General features: G+C 40.4%; 1 protein-coding gene across 5 annotated transcripts in view; it reads left to right on the forward strand.

Annotated features, from left to right (window-relative positions):
- MEGF10 (multiple EGF like domains 10) overlaps nt 1-12,594 on the forward strand; it is a 157,503-nt gene extending 144,909 nt beyond the window's left edge. For 4 of the 5 annotated variants that reach the window (XM_057541529.1, XM_057541528.1, XM_057541527.1 and 1 more), the window contains 6 exons: nt 1,203-1,439; nt 2,521-2,648; nt 3,944-4,067; nt 7,819-7,863; nt 8,697-8,903; nt 11,084-12,594. In XM_057541529.1, the coding sequence (XP_057397512.1) occupies nt 1,203-1,439; nt 2,521-2,648; nt 3,944-4,067; nt 7,819-7,863; nt 8,697-8,903; nt 11,084-11,292 (950 nt within the window). In that variant the 3' untranslated portion in view covers nt 11,293-12,594. The remainder of the gene's footprint in view (nt 1-1,202; nt 1,440-2,520; nt 2,649-3,943; nt 4,068-7,818; nt 7,864-8,696; nt 8,904-11,083) is intronic. The other variant, XM_057541530.1, reaches the window with a different exon arrangement.
- Nucleotides 12,595-13,713: the final 1,119 nt, after the last annotated feature.

A 13,713-nucleotide genomic window follows, 5' to 3' on the forward strand; every position in this document is an offset into this window, starting at 1 on the left:
TGGCTCCCTTGAGAAAGATAGTTCTGAAGCATGGCCTTCAGAGAGCTCCTAGTGCATGTGGTGCTTTCTCTATGTCATAAACACATGGGCTGTAAAGGCTTCAGAAAATTCATATAGTCATGTAAGTGAAGTCATCTTAAACAGTAAATTATGTGGATATTCCTATTTAACTTTCTTTCGTAAAATAACTTTGACATGCTCATGATTTGTATTTGACCATCATAACAATACAATGTTATATTCCACAATAACATTGTTGTTACAAATACATTGTAATCACACTACACTGGCCTTGGTGCCTGCCTTTTGGGGCAGGCTGTCTTATAAGAAGTTCTAGCATTTAGAATCATAAAGTCATAGGGACATTTGAGCTGGAAGTACCTTCATGGAGGCCATGAAGGATGTATTCATTATTTCCTCTTTTACAGATGATGAAACTGCAGCCTAAGAGCTTAAGGGAAAGTTCAGAATGTATGGATCAATTTTTTTAGATGCCAGGTTTCTTGATTGTCAGCCCCACTTGTGCCTTCACTTGATGGAACTCAAGGAAGAACTATGTAAAATGAAATTTTGAATTTTAATGAGTAAGGTTTTCAGGTGATGTTACCAGGTATTATTGGGACAGACCTTTATGTCATAGAAAATACCTCATAGAACATATCTTCTGAGGTAAAAGGCTCATTGAAATTAGGACAAGACAGATCCTGATCTTGGGCTAGATTTCTAATGGACTTATTCTTGACTGGAAGGAAAATTACTTTCCTCTTAGACATGCTAAGGATAAACATAAAATAAAGTTAGGCACTTGAGTTAGCCATTCATAAGCTTAATGCTGGATAATAAATAAAGAACAATAAAAATTAGATAAATTATTACCCCCAAGTAACTGCTGATCTAAGCGTTTAATTGGAAATCTGTGAGAAGCTCTCAAACCCTACTGTTGAGTCTTTGGGTTCAGGAAATCCTGTCTCTTTTTTGAGGCTTAGAGAAGCCCTCTTCTGGGCACGGACAAGCCAACAACATCTGAACATGAGGAATGTTTGTTTTTCCTTCCTTCTCTGTTTCCAAAAGTTTCTAAATTGACACTTCGTGAACTGAAAATATCCAGGCATTAGCACAGTGGGAGATTTTTGTAAATAGAGACCAGATATTTATCCGGCACATTGTCATCCTTACTCACATCTCTTTTTCTCCTTTTCTAGCTGGTGTTATAATAGTCGGAAATCTGAACAGCTTAAGCAGAACCAGTACAGCTCTCCCCACTGATTCCTACCAGATCGGGGCCATTGCGGGTATCATCATTCTTGTCCTAGTTGTTCTGTTCCTCCTGGCGTTGTTCATTATTTATAGACACAAGCAGAAGGGGAAGGAATCGAGCATGCCAGCAGTCACCTACACCCCCGCCATGAGGGTCATGAATGCAGACTATGCCATTTCAGGTGAGACTGGACTCACCAGAGGCATTTTACTCCTTGAAAAATGAGGCTTCATCCTGGTTCTTTGAAACTGAGCATTTTGGGCTGTGCTGCCTGTTGTTATTGTCAATCAGCCTTGAGAAAATTTTATGTTTGGAGAAGATGCATTGTTAGAAATGCGTTTTATGTGACAACAGTGGTGAAATCATCACTGTTGTCTTCTATGAGGGATTTAAAATTGGATTCATTATATGGTTGCTTTAAATGTTGGGAATTTCAACCTGGAAGGAGCTTTGGTGGGCACCCAGTCCCAAGCTTTTGTCATATGTGGGGGATAGGGTGGGGAGAGGAGGAGGTGGCCATAATTTTATCGAGGTCATGGAGCAGGTCAGGGATGAGGAGCCGGTCTTCTGTCTCTGGCCTTACTTCCAAGGTGCCTTCCAGCCTGTCCTGGGGCCCATGGGAATCATTAGCTGCACAGCAACCAAGTTATATAAGAAACAGTTATGGGGGGATTAGCAAGAACCAAGGCTGTTCTTTAAGAAAACTCTTTTGAATCTTCCTTTCTGTCACGAGACCCCATAAAAAGTAAATTTTTAAGTGACACGCTCAATCCTGAGAAGAAGTAACCACATAAGTGAAGAATTTGGAAACTTAAGGTATTTATTAATTTGGGGGCAATCACTGAAGGATTTCAGGTGGGTTACATGTTTATAAATTAAGCGATTCTGGGGGAATCCATAAAGTAGCTGATTTACTTAGTAGTGCATTTCTAGTGCGGAATATTGTGTCAAGAATTCGAGTGTTTAAAAAAAGAGGAAGCTTACAGCAGAAGTAGCTTCAAAGTGATGCCTTCCCAGCTTGTACAAGCTCCAAAGCAAAGAGCAGTTGTTGGTGGATACTTTCACACTTTTCCAGGAGGCAGGTAGGAAGGCAGATGCCTGCTGCTTCTAGAGGCTTTGCTGCGTATGCAGGGCAGGAGGGGATTCTGTCCCGCCTGTGATATGGAAGCAGTCCAAACATTTGTTCTTATTATTTTGCTTCCCTCTTTCCCATGGGCATTTAGGGAGCCTGCCATCTTAACCATTTCCTTCTCTTCTGGCAGAAACCCTTCCTCACAGCAATGGTGGAAATGCTAACAGCCATTACTTCACCAATCCCAGTTACCACACACTCACCCAGTGTGCCACATCCCCTCACGTCAACAACAGGGACAGGATGACCATCGCAAAGGTGAGAGGAAATGGTCTAAGCCAGTGAGGGTGGGCAGGGGAGAGAGGAACAAACAAGCATGTATGAGGGCTACTGTTTGCCAGCTGCCGTTCTACGTACATACATCTATTGTCTCATTTATTCCTCTAAACAGTCCCATGGGTGTGTGTTAGGATCTCAGGTTTACTGACAAAAACCCCTAAGTAGTGGGGAATTTAAGTCACTTCCAAACATCGCTTGTGAGTGAGGCTGCTGCGAGGTGAGTCAGTCTCGCTGTTTCTACAACTTGTACTCTTTTCGTTGCACTTCTTTGGAAAAATGTTTCTAACATTGCATGAGGTTCTAAAGTAATGTCTTAGACCAAACCTATAGCGGACTCAGGCCTGGGTAAAATTGCCAAGTTTGACTTTTGTGACCACCTGTCTTCTAGTGCCCTTTCCTGGCCACCCATACTTGAGTAATGACAACAACAATAATATGCATTTATTTCACTTGAACCACATGAAATACAAATACAAATATAAATTTGTAAAATGATTAGAATGATTTAATCTTCACACCAATCCTATGAATCAAGAGTCATTATCCCATTTTACAGATGCCCATAGAGGTTGGAGGCCCCAGAGTGGCTCCTCTGGTACCACCCAGTTCGCCCCCAGGTCTCTTTCAGTGCTCTGAAATCCCAAACATTTCTCCCTTCCAAACTGCGCCTGAATTATATTTCCAGTCTCCGTTGTCTAATTCCAGCTCTCTATTAGAAGAAAACCAAGCTAATTAAATTAATTCAGTTGCAATTAAATCAATGCAGCTGGATTTTAATTATAGTGCCTCATAGTTAAATAGCACTTCACATTCTCCAGAGACTTTGATATTTGTCATACCATTTGTTCTTATTCCCATTCAGGGAGGGAACAAAGTAGGTCATCTTATCCTCATGCTTATGGCTAAGAAAACTGCTAAGAGTGACTCGTACAAGATCATACAGTGTTTGATGGGAAAGCTCAGACCAAGAATTTGTTTTTTCAGTTCAAAATTCCATGTATGTAAACCAAAGTAAAGTCTAACTGGCACAGAGCGACAGCAGGAAATGGAGCAGTTGCGGCAGTGGAGGAAAGGGTTGGGGCCTAGGGACACATACTCCTGCTGCCTCTAAGTCCTGCCAGGTCGGAAGCGGTCATCTTGGCCTCTTGGTGCATCCTCATGTAAGGACCGGTCCTTGATACATGCCATGGACTTGCTTTCCCCAGATGGGTAACGCTTCACTATGCCATATTGTATTTTCTCTTTAAATCTTTTGTTGTTTATATTTTTAACAGTCAAAAAACAATCAGCTGTTTGTGAACCTGAAAAATGTGAATCCTGGGAAGAGGGGCCCTGTGGTGGACTACACAGGCACACTGCCTGCGGACTGGAAACACGGCGGCTACCTCAACGAGCTTGGCAAGTCCCCCCTTCCCCACCTTCACAAGCATCTTTGTCTTCTAGTCACTGCAAACAGTGACAGATTCATGACAGTGCCAAAGCGATCTATTGAAAACATGCATGGAAAAACAAAGTCATAGGATTATACCTAATCCCTGTATGGGGCTTTTACTGTCCTAAGGGCTTTATTTATTCAACATTTATTGAGTTCTTACTATGAGCCAGGAATTGATAAAAAGAGACAAGGATCTCTGCCTGCTCATAGCTTACACCCCACCTCTCCATGTATTAACTCACCTAATTCTCACAAGTACTGTTATAGGTACCATTATTATCATCATCATCTCCCTGTTACAGTAGTGAAACTCAGTCGTAAAGAGGTTAAGTAACTTGTGTAAGTTCTCAAAGCCTATTAAATGGTGGAGCTGGAATTTGAACCTAGTCAGCTTGGTTCCAGGGTGTGTGCTTCTCTTTGCTCTCTGTTAATCTGAGGCACCCTCACTAGAGGCCCTTCCTCTTTTAGGTGAGGAGATAGAGATATCAATTAGATATCTAATAGTAAGTCAGTGGTTCTGAAAATAGTAAGTCAGTGGTTCTCAAACGTCTGGGAATCAGGACCCTTTCATACACCCTTAAAAGTAATCGAGGAGCCCAAAGAACCCCTACCGACATGGGTTATATCTGCTGATATTTACCATATTACAAATAAAATCTGAGAACATCTTAAAGAGCTATTTATTAATTTATAGTAACACCTCATTTCGTGATAACATAAAATGCATTTTTATGAAAAATAACTACATTTTCCAAAATGAAACAAAAAAAATTAGTGAGAAGAGTGGCACTGTTTAACACTTTTATACATCTCTTTACCACCTGGCTTAATAGAGGACAGCTAGATTTTCATATCGGCTTCTGTGTTTGATCAGTAGTGATCTTGCACTTGGTGTGGCTCCTGGAAAACTCCAACATACACCTGAGAGAGAAGGAGAGTGGAAAGGACAAATAGTGTTATATTATGATGAGAACACAACATTTCATCTCGGGGCCCTCCTGCAAAAGGGGCTGGGGATTCCTGGACCACACTTAAAGAACTGCTCTGATACCCCATTGAGCATGTGGTGCAGCCCCTTATTTTCAGGGAGGAGCGGAATGATATAGTAACTAACATGTGTGCAGTGTCTTAGGGGCAGCAATCCCTTTCATATGTATTTATTTGGTGGTAAGGTTGCCAGGAAGTCCCATTAAATTGGAATTTCAGATAAGAAACAAATAATTTTTGTATAAATATATCCCAAATGTTGCACGAGGCAAACTTATATGAAAAATTATTTGTTGTTTCTCTAAAATTCAAATTTAACTGGACCTCCTGTGTTTTTATTTACTAAATCTGGCACCCCCTACTGTGTGGGTCCTTCCACAAATCTTGTTTTATAGAGGAATAAGCAAAGAGGTTAACCCTCTTGTCCAAGATTTCATAGAAGGAAGGGGGTAAAATTGGGTCTCACAGTTGGTCTTCTGCCTCCCCTCACTTCGATCCTTCTGTGAATACCGTATATGTCCATTCATCTGAGCCACATGGAGGAACCAACCCCTGTGGGCTCTGGAATCCCCTCTTACTATGGAAATGGAAATGTTTAAGTAGCAAATGAGTACAAATCCTTAACTTTTATCTTCATTCTTCAATTGATAACCAACATTATCACTAGGATGTGTATTTCTACATACTTAGAGTAAAATTACTTATATACCAGATTCACATTATACCTACTGGTGAAATCACTTAACTTTAGGGAGGTTAATAATCTAGCTTAAAGAAGTACATGAATTGATAATAGTCAAATACCACCCAGCACTAATGAGGGAAAAGTTCTCTCATTCCATCTCCACTTAATGGAGTTTGTCCTGATTCCAGAACACAACACACAGTCACTGTAACTGTCACATATAAATTTCTCCGCTTTCTGTCTCAATAAGACCCAAGGGACTGATTATTAGTAACATAAAATCTTCATTGGAAATTCTGGATCTCCTTGGTTTGTTCCCATCCAAAAGTAATTCTGCATTTAATATCCCTGTAAAGTTGTTGCATCGAAAAAGTCTTTTCTTACAAAGAACAGAATAAGACACATTATGGATAATGAAGTGTGTAGTAGTTTTAAATGATGGGAAAGTTGTGATGCTGTCTGAAAGAGCCCTGAACTTGACACACAAGCTGTGAGATCAATTCCTGGTTCTGTGATATGACACTGTGCCAGTCATCCTCTCAAGACTGATTTGTTTGTTTGTAAACTAGAGATAAGGATCACGTTCTGGCTCATTGTATGAAGTAGATTAACTGGAGCATTTGAAAGCGCCTGTTCAGGGATTGGGACAGACAGGAGTTTATGAGGAAGCCCACCTGCTTCCTTGTTAAAACTGTACCCTGATCTTCCAGGGCAGAGAAGAGGGAATCTGCCATGAGTGGCTGGTCTCATAGCCCCGCTCTTATTCCTTGATTTACTAACCACCCCATGTTGCTCCTCTCTTTAACCCCTTGGGGAAGGCTAGCCATTGCACAGCTAAGATCAAGACGGACATTTAACAAGACTTTGCCACAGTTTGGAGATGGCCAAGGGAATTAGGCAAAGAATAACATAGAGTTCTTTGATTAGGCTGCTGTCAGGCCACAGGCTGCCTGTCTTCACCGGGTCCCTTTAAAAAGTCCAGAATCTCTAAGACCACCCTCACTTCTGATACCAACTACAAGTTCAAGGGTCCTCAAGACCACCCACAGGATCAATAATTTGCTAGAAAGACAGAACTCACTAAGAGCTGTTATACTCATGGTTACAGTTTATCACAGCAAAAAGGTACAGATTAAAATCAGCGAGGGAAGAGACACGGGGCAGAGTCCAGGAAAGTTCAAGTGTGGGACTTCCAGTTGTCCTTTCCCAGTGGAATCATAGAAACTGCTAACTTTTCCTAGCAACAATGTGTGACAAACTATTACATATATAGAATAGATAAACAACAAGGTCCTACTGTATAGCACAGGGAACTATATTCAATATCTTGTAATAAACCATAATTGAAAAGAATATGAAAAAGAATATATATATATATATATATATATATGTGTAACTGAATCACTTTGCTGTAGCTCAGGAACTGACACATTTTAAATCAACTGTACTTCAATAAAATAAAATTTTTAAAAAAGTGTTACAGTAACTGAAACACCATTCATTTATATGGTGCTTCAGAGTTTGCAATGCCTTTCCCTATGGTCTATTTCACTTCATGTTCACAACAACCCTGTAAGACTTAGAAGGTGGGTTGTGTTTTCCCCATTTTAGAGATAAGAAAATTGAGGCTCAGCGAGTTGAACATCTTGTGTAAAGTCATGTAGCTAACAAGTGATGAGATCCCAGTCCTTTGTCTCAGTTCTAGCCTGATTGTGTCCTTTCCACCGAGCAACCTTGAATCAAGTCTACTGATTCATCTGTGCCTCAGTTTCTACCCCATATTGACCAGCCTTTCCCAAAGTCACTGAAACGAGCAGGAGAATGCTCAGAATGCTATATAACATTTTTTTAAACTCTTAAGTACTGAAACATCTGGCGCAAGTGATCTGGTGTCGAGGTTTGGAAAGCAGCATCCTTGGCTATTACCTGCAGTGGGGAGACAGTGGGTGACCAAGCCATCTTCTCCAAGGACCTGAGAATATTAGATGAGTTTTCTCTTTCTTTCAGTCCTCACTGGATATTTTTTTCTTCCTTTGTTACAGGTGCTTTTGGACTTGACAGAAGTTATATGGGAAAATCCTTGAAAGGTATAGTGTAAATTTGAGGAAGAAATACATTTATCAGAACACAAGTAAAAATTTTTTTTACCTCAGAGACAGGAATAATTTGTTAAACCAGCGAAAGTGGCACTGTAGGGAAAGTGTAGCATTGTTAGGGGGTTTAATTACTCCAGCAAAGACATGAGCACGTTTGACTGCGAGCAAGAGAGTGAACATAGGTGGATCTTGTTAGAGCAGAAGTCTTGGAGAACCAAGGCTTTGATTTGTTGGGAAAACACTCATAATTCCTTTCAAAGAAATATGGCTTGTGGGGAGAGAGAAATATGAGAAAGGAAATAGCAGGGAAAAGAGGAAGAGATCAGCTTGGTTACATGTTCACTGAAGCCTGCTTTTTGGAAGGAACTTGAGTAGTAACTTCAGGTTCCCAGACCTGAGGTTTTACAAAAGAAGCCTCACAGCATAGTTGCCTTCCTTACCGTGATAATAGTATCTTCTTATGCTCCTGGGGTCAGCAACAGATGGGCTCTTGACTGAAGCCTTTGAGGATTCGGAGACTATTAGTAAAATAAGGTGGAATTAATTTTATTTGAGTGTGATAATAAAAATGAAATCAAATCCATGATGTTTACATTGGTCCTCACCTTAGAGAGGAGACAAAATTACTTTGTGGATGGGTAATTTTATAGCAGATTCTCTCCAAAATACGTAAGAAATGGATGCCATTATTTTCATTGTTAAAAATTATAGATAGCTACAAAGAAAAATAAGTAATCTGCTCAAGTCAGTTATCGCCAAGAAAATAAATGATGTTGCCCATGAAATAGCATTTGCTTTCCCCCCCACCCCATCTCTCTTCACAGACCTGGGAAAACATTCTGAATATAATTCAAGTAACTGCTCCCTAAGCAGTTCTGAAAACCCATATGCCACTATTAAAGACCCACCCATCCTTATTCCCAAACACTCAGAGTGTGGTTATGTGGAGATGAAGTCACCGGCGCGGAGAGATTCCCCATATGCAGAGATCAATAACTCAACTTCAGCCAACAAGAATGTCTATGAAGTTGGTAAGTTTTCCTAACCAAAGAAAGAACCTAGTGAGTGGGAATATTCTTTTCAAACAATTTTAAAGTCCTTGAGAATACAGTAGTTGCAGTTCATATACACTGTATTGAAAATAATGGTCTGTATTTTAAATGTTAACCTGTGTTTACGGTGATCATATTAGTTGGTGTCAAATGAACTTTTCAGGGAAAATACCATTTAGAAAATTCAAAGTAAGTTTTTTTTTATTTACCTCCCACCCAGTCATCCATCTTTTGTTTTGTAACCATAGTGAATATTTTAGCACGCATGTGGAATAGCATATGTATCATATTAGCTAATATGTCAAGTTAGCCAAAACAAATGGTTCAGGTGGATTAAACAGATGGTTCCATTTCCTAGTTGCATTCATTATATTAATATAATGCTTTTAGCAGGATTGGAACATTTTACTTTTAAATTTGTCTATTAGATTAGTAATAATCTCTGATGCGAATCTGATACAAATTGATAAGAATTCAGTTACTATTAGAGTTATTTTGATTGCCCCTTGCAAATACCATTTGAGGAAAGTTAAAACATACAAGAGCTATCCTGGGCAGAGCTATCCTGGGCTAGATAGTAGAGCTTTATATTTTCATTTTTCTTTCTCCATATCTTTCTCAATATTTATGATTTAAGCCTGAAAAAAATTCTCTACTACAGTTGACCCTTGAGCAACATGGGTTGGAACTGCACGGGTCCACTTATACACGGATTTTTTCCATACTAAATATTACAGTTCTATGTGATCTGCAGTTGGTTCAATCCAAGGATGTGAGACCATGGATAGGAGGGTCAATTGTGAAGTTATGTGCGGATTTTCAGTTGCAGCGGGTTGGGGGAGGGTGTGGAGCACCCCAACCTTGCGTTGTTCAAGGGTCAACTGTACATGTAAATGAAGTGACTTATTTAATTCTAGTCATTTGTCATTCATTTTAGGCCGTAGACATGTCATGGAAAGATACGTAATTCTTTTTAAAGTATTAAGACAGCTTTTTAAAATGGAAGCCATAATGAACTACATTTATTTCTAAAAAGTCAGTAACAGTTCCCTTTTGAACTGTCCCCTAAGCCCACCACTGTGAGACGGGAACTCAACTGAGAGCCTGAGTCCTGAGTTCTAAAGCTGTGCACTTGTTATGTGTCTCCGTGAATCAAGTGACCCGACCCCCAGAGGACCTCGTTGTTTTACCTGTAGAGGAAGGGGTTTGGACTAGATTATCTCCAGGTTTTTGCAGACAGTGATTCATGTCCAGGGTTTCTGTATGTCTTCATCGCAACCATACAGTCACCCTTTGTTCTGAGCATCGTTTGTGAGCTTCAGTGGTTCTATGAACCACAGAGTAGCCACCTCTATGGGATTATAAAAGGATCATTTGTTTTAAAAAATAATATTTTCTTATATATATATATTTTTTTTTTTTTTTTTTAATTTATTTATGGCTGTGTTGGGTCTTCGTTTCTGTGCGAGGGCTTCCTCTAGTGGCAGCGAGCGGAGGCCGCTCTTCATCGCGGTGCGCGGGCCTCTCACTATCGCGGCCTCTCTTGTTGCGGAGCACAGGCTCCAGACGCGCAGGCTCAGTAATTGTGGTGCACCGGCCCAGCCGCTCCGCGGCATGTGGGATCTTCCCAGACCAGGGCTCGAACCTGTGTCCCCTGCATTGGCAGGCGGATTCTCAACCACTGCGCCACTAGGGAAGCCCCTTATATATTTTTTAAAATTTATTTATTTATTTATTTATTGGCTGAGTTGGGTCTTTGTTGCTGCACACAGGCTTTCTCTAGTTGTGGCGAGCAGGGGCTACTCTTCGTTGCGGTGCGTAGGCTTCTCATTGCAGTGGTTTCTTTTGTTGCGGAGCACGGGCTCTAGGCGTGCGGGCTTCAGTAATTGTGGCATGCAGGCTCAGTAGTTGTGGCTCGTGGGCTCTAGAGCACAGGCTCAGTAGTTGTGGTGCACGGGCTTAGTTGCTCTGCAGCATGTGGGATCTTCCTGGACCAGGGCTCGAACCCATGTTCCCTGCATTGGCAGGTGGATTCTTAACCACTGTGCCACCAGGGAAGTCCCTTCTTATATTTTTATAAAAGCTCCTCTGGTGTGTTTGATATTTGCAAAGAATGCCATATTCTTTTTTTTTTTTTTTTAATTTCCATTGCTGATCAGTTAATGTGTCCCTGGTTGTCACAGAACCTACAGTGAGTGTTGTCCAAGGAATATTCAGCAATAATGGGCATCTCACCCAGGATCCATATGACCTCCCAAAGAACAGTCACATCCCTTGCCATTATGACCTGCTGCCAGTCCGAGACAGTTCCTCCTCCCCCAAGCAAGAGGATGGCGGTGGCAGCAGCAGCAGCAGCAGCAGTGAATGACACCAAAAGACCACTGGGTAGCCGCTGGAACCCTTTCCAGAACTACAGTTCGGTTCTTCTCCATCCTCAAGTTTGCCACCCTATGTGAATGTTAATCTGCTCAGTAGGCAATTGTTGGACATGAACCAGAAAGCTCAAAACTGAGGGTGACTGACTGTAGGTCCTTTTTGTACAGGTGGCTCAGAAGGAGACAGCAATGTGATTTCCCATTCTTGCTAGTTTTAGAACTGCACCCATGAAGCAAGGCTTATTGTAAAATCTTGGCTAAAAGCATGACCGTGCAGGACTCTTACAGCGACATGGGTTGCAGTGGACATTGGTATTGTTGCTTGAAAAATTAAAATTTAAATGTTTTCTTTCTCATTTGCATTATAGAGCTGTACCTAGGATTGTGCGGTTTACCATAAAATTTGCTTCATAAAAGTGTGAATCACTCAACGTGTAGAAGAAAAAGGGCCATCTTATTGAGTCCTTACTGTTTAACTTCTTTCAGCTGGACTCGGAATTGTAAGGATAATATGAGCCCAGCAGGAAACATTCTGCCAAGTGGCATTACTGGATAGACTCTGAATAAACTCTAGAAGTGGATAGCAAATTTAAATATGAGAACTTTAGACTTCTTTTAGAATGAGGAAGTGTACCATTAGAATTACTTTAGAAATGCTAGAATAATTGCAGGAATCAATACGCAAATGTGCCAGGCGGAAGTGCTTCTCCTCTCTATTTGATCCTTGGCCCACTTTAGATACATGACATTATTCTGATTACTGTCCCCATCATACACATTCACCACTTGAGATCCATAACATATCAATAATTATTTCATAAATATAGAAATGAAATAATTTTATTTTTGACAGATTGGATTGAATGAGTGTATAATGATTGGAAAAAGTTGTAAATTTTAGGTGTAAGATGATGCTTAAGTTTTGTAAACCGTTAGTAATACAGGCTGTAATATAGAATTAGCAGAAAGTTTTGATTAATTTTTCCCTAGAAGTGACCGAAATATTTTTGTGCATATTTGAGAAAAGGGCACTTTCCTTTTATTAATTGTTGATTTAGAGAAACTATGCTTAAGCTGGTCTTTTGCATTGCTAATATGACATGTACCCCATTTTTCATCAGTTTGTATTTCCATTTTTAAGTTGTATATTCTATGTTTTGTAGTGTTTGGATTGTTAATGAAAAAATATTATATGTTTATTGTTTCTTGTGTTATGGCTACTTTTGTTTTTGCTTGAGAAAAATGCACTGTTCTTGTTTCTTTTGGAGGGAGGAGATGAAAATATATAAATCAAATCCATTAAAATTGGTCATTACTAAAATAGTACAGTAACCACAAGTGAATGGCTTATAATGGAAATAGAGAAGCTTTTTAATATTCTGAAATGGGGTTCCTTTAGATCCGAGTCTTGGTTAAACCAAAGGGAAGGGGAGCAGGGAGACACTGTTACTGAGAAAGTACCACAGACTGGTCTTACTAAAGACCTTCATTAGGGTGATGATATGATTGATCATCCAAACTGGAACACTTCTGAGGGTAAATGAGGGCATTATGAACAAGTATCCTGCAATGGGCTTAAATTTGGACTGTTACAGGCAAACCAGAAGAGATGTTCATCCTGTGCATACTTATGCAATAACATTTTTCACTCCAAGATAGTTATCTCAAGAGGATGCTGATACATGATGCAAGAAAACCAGTTTCTCTTTGACCTCCCTGAGCAAGCTGAAGGGCTGAAAGGCTGAATGAGGAAGCAACTTCATAAGAGAAAACAGTGGTCATCAATCTTTTCAAGACATGAAACGCTACTTGGTGTCCTACCTCAGTGAGTCAAGACACAAATATGTACTGCACCCCCGTTCTGCCACTAGTATACACAAAGCATTGCACCCGCCAGCTACTGAGTTGGGATATCCAGTGCTTTCCTGTCACACACCTGCACCTGTGATGTTCGTTTGGTCAGGTGGATGAGAGAACAAACACACTTAGAACATTCACTCCTTTGATGGCTGTTTCTCTCAGGGAACTCCAAAGTTAATTCAAGGAAATGGGGAATTGCCCGGAACACACCTTAGAAACAATTGATTTATTCCAACAGTTACCTGCTGGTTGGCCCTTTGTTCTAGGGGATAGACTTCTAATTGAGACACTTGTGGGTCAATAGCCACAAAGAGTCCTTTTTGGTTAGAAAAAAAGAAGACATCTTTCCCCTTCTTTTTTTTTTTTTTTTTTTTTTATAAATTTATTTATTTATTTATTCATTTATTTTTGGCTGTGTTGGGTCTTCGTTTCTGTGCGAGGGCTTTCTCTAGTTGCGGCAAGCAGGGGCCACTCTTCATCGCGGTGCGCGGGCCTCTCACTCTCATGGCCTCTCTTGTTGTGGAGCACAGGCTCCAGACGCGCAGGCTCAGTAG

The sequence above is a fragment of the Balaenoptera acutorostrata genome, chromosome 2, assembly GCF_949987535.1.
Source record: "Balaenoptera acutorostrata chromosome 2, mBalAcu1.1, whole genome shotgun sequence".
In the NCBI taxonomy this organism is placed as follows: Eukaryota; Metazoa; Chordata; class Mammalia; order Artiodactyla; family Balaenopteridae; genus Balaenoptera; species Balaenoptera acutorostrata.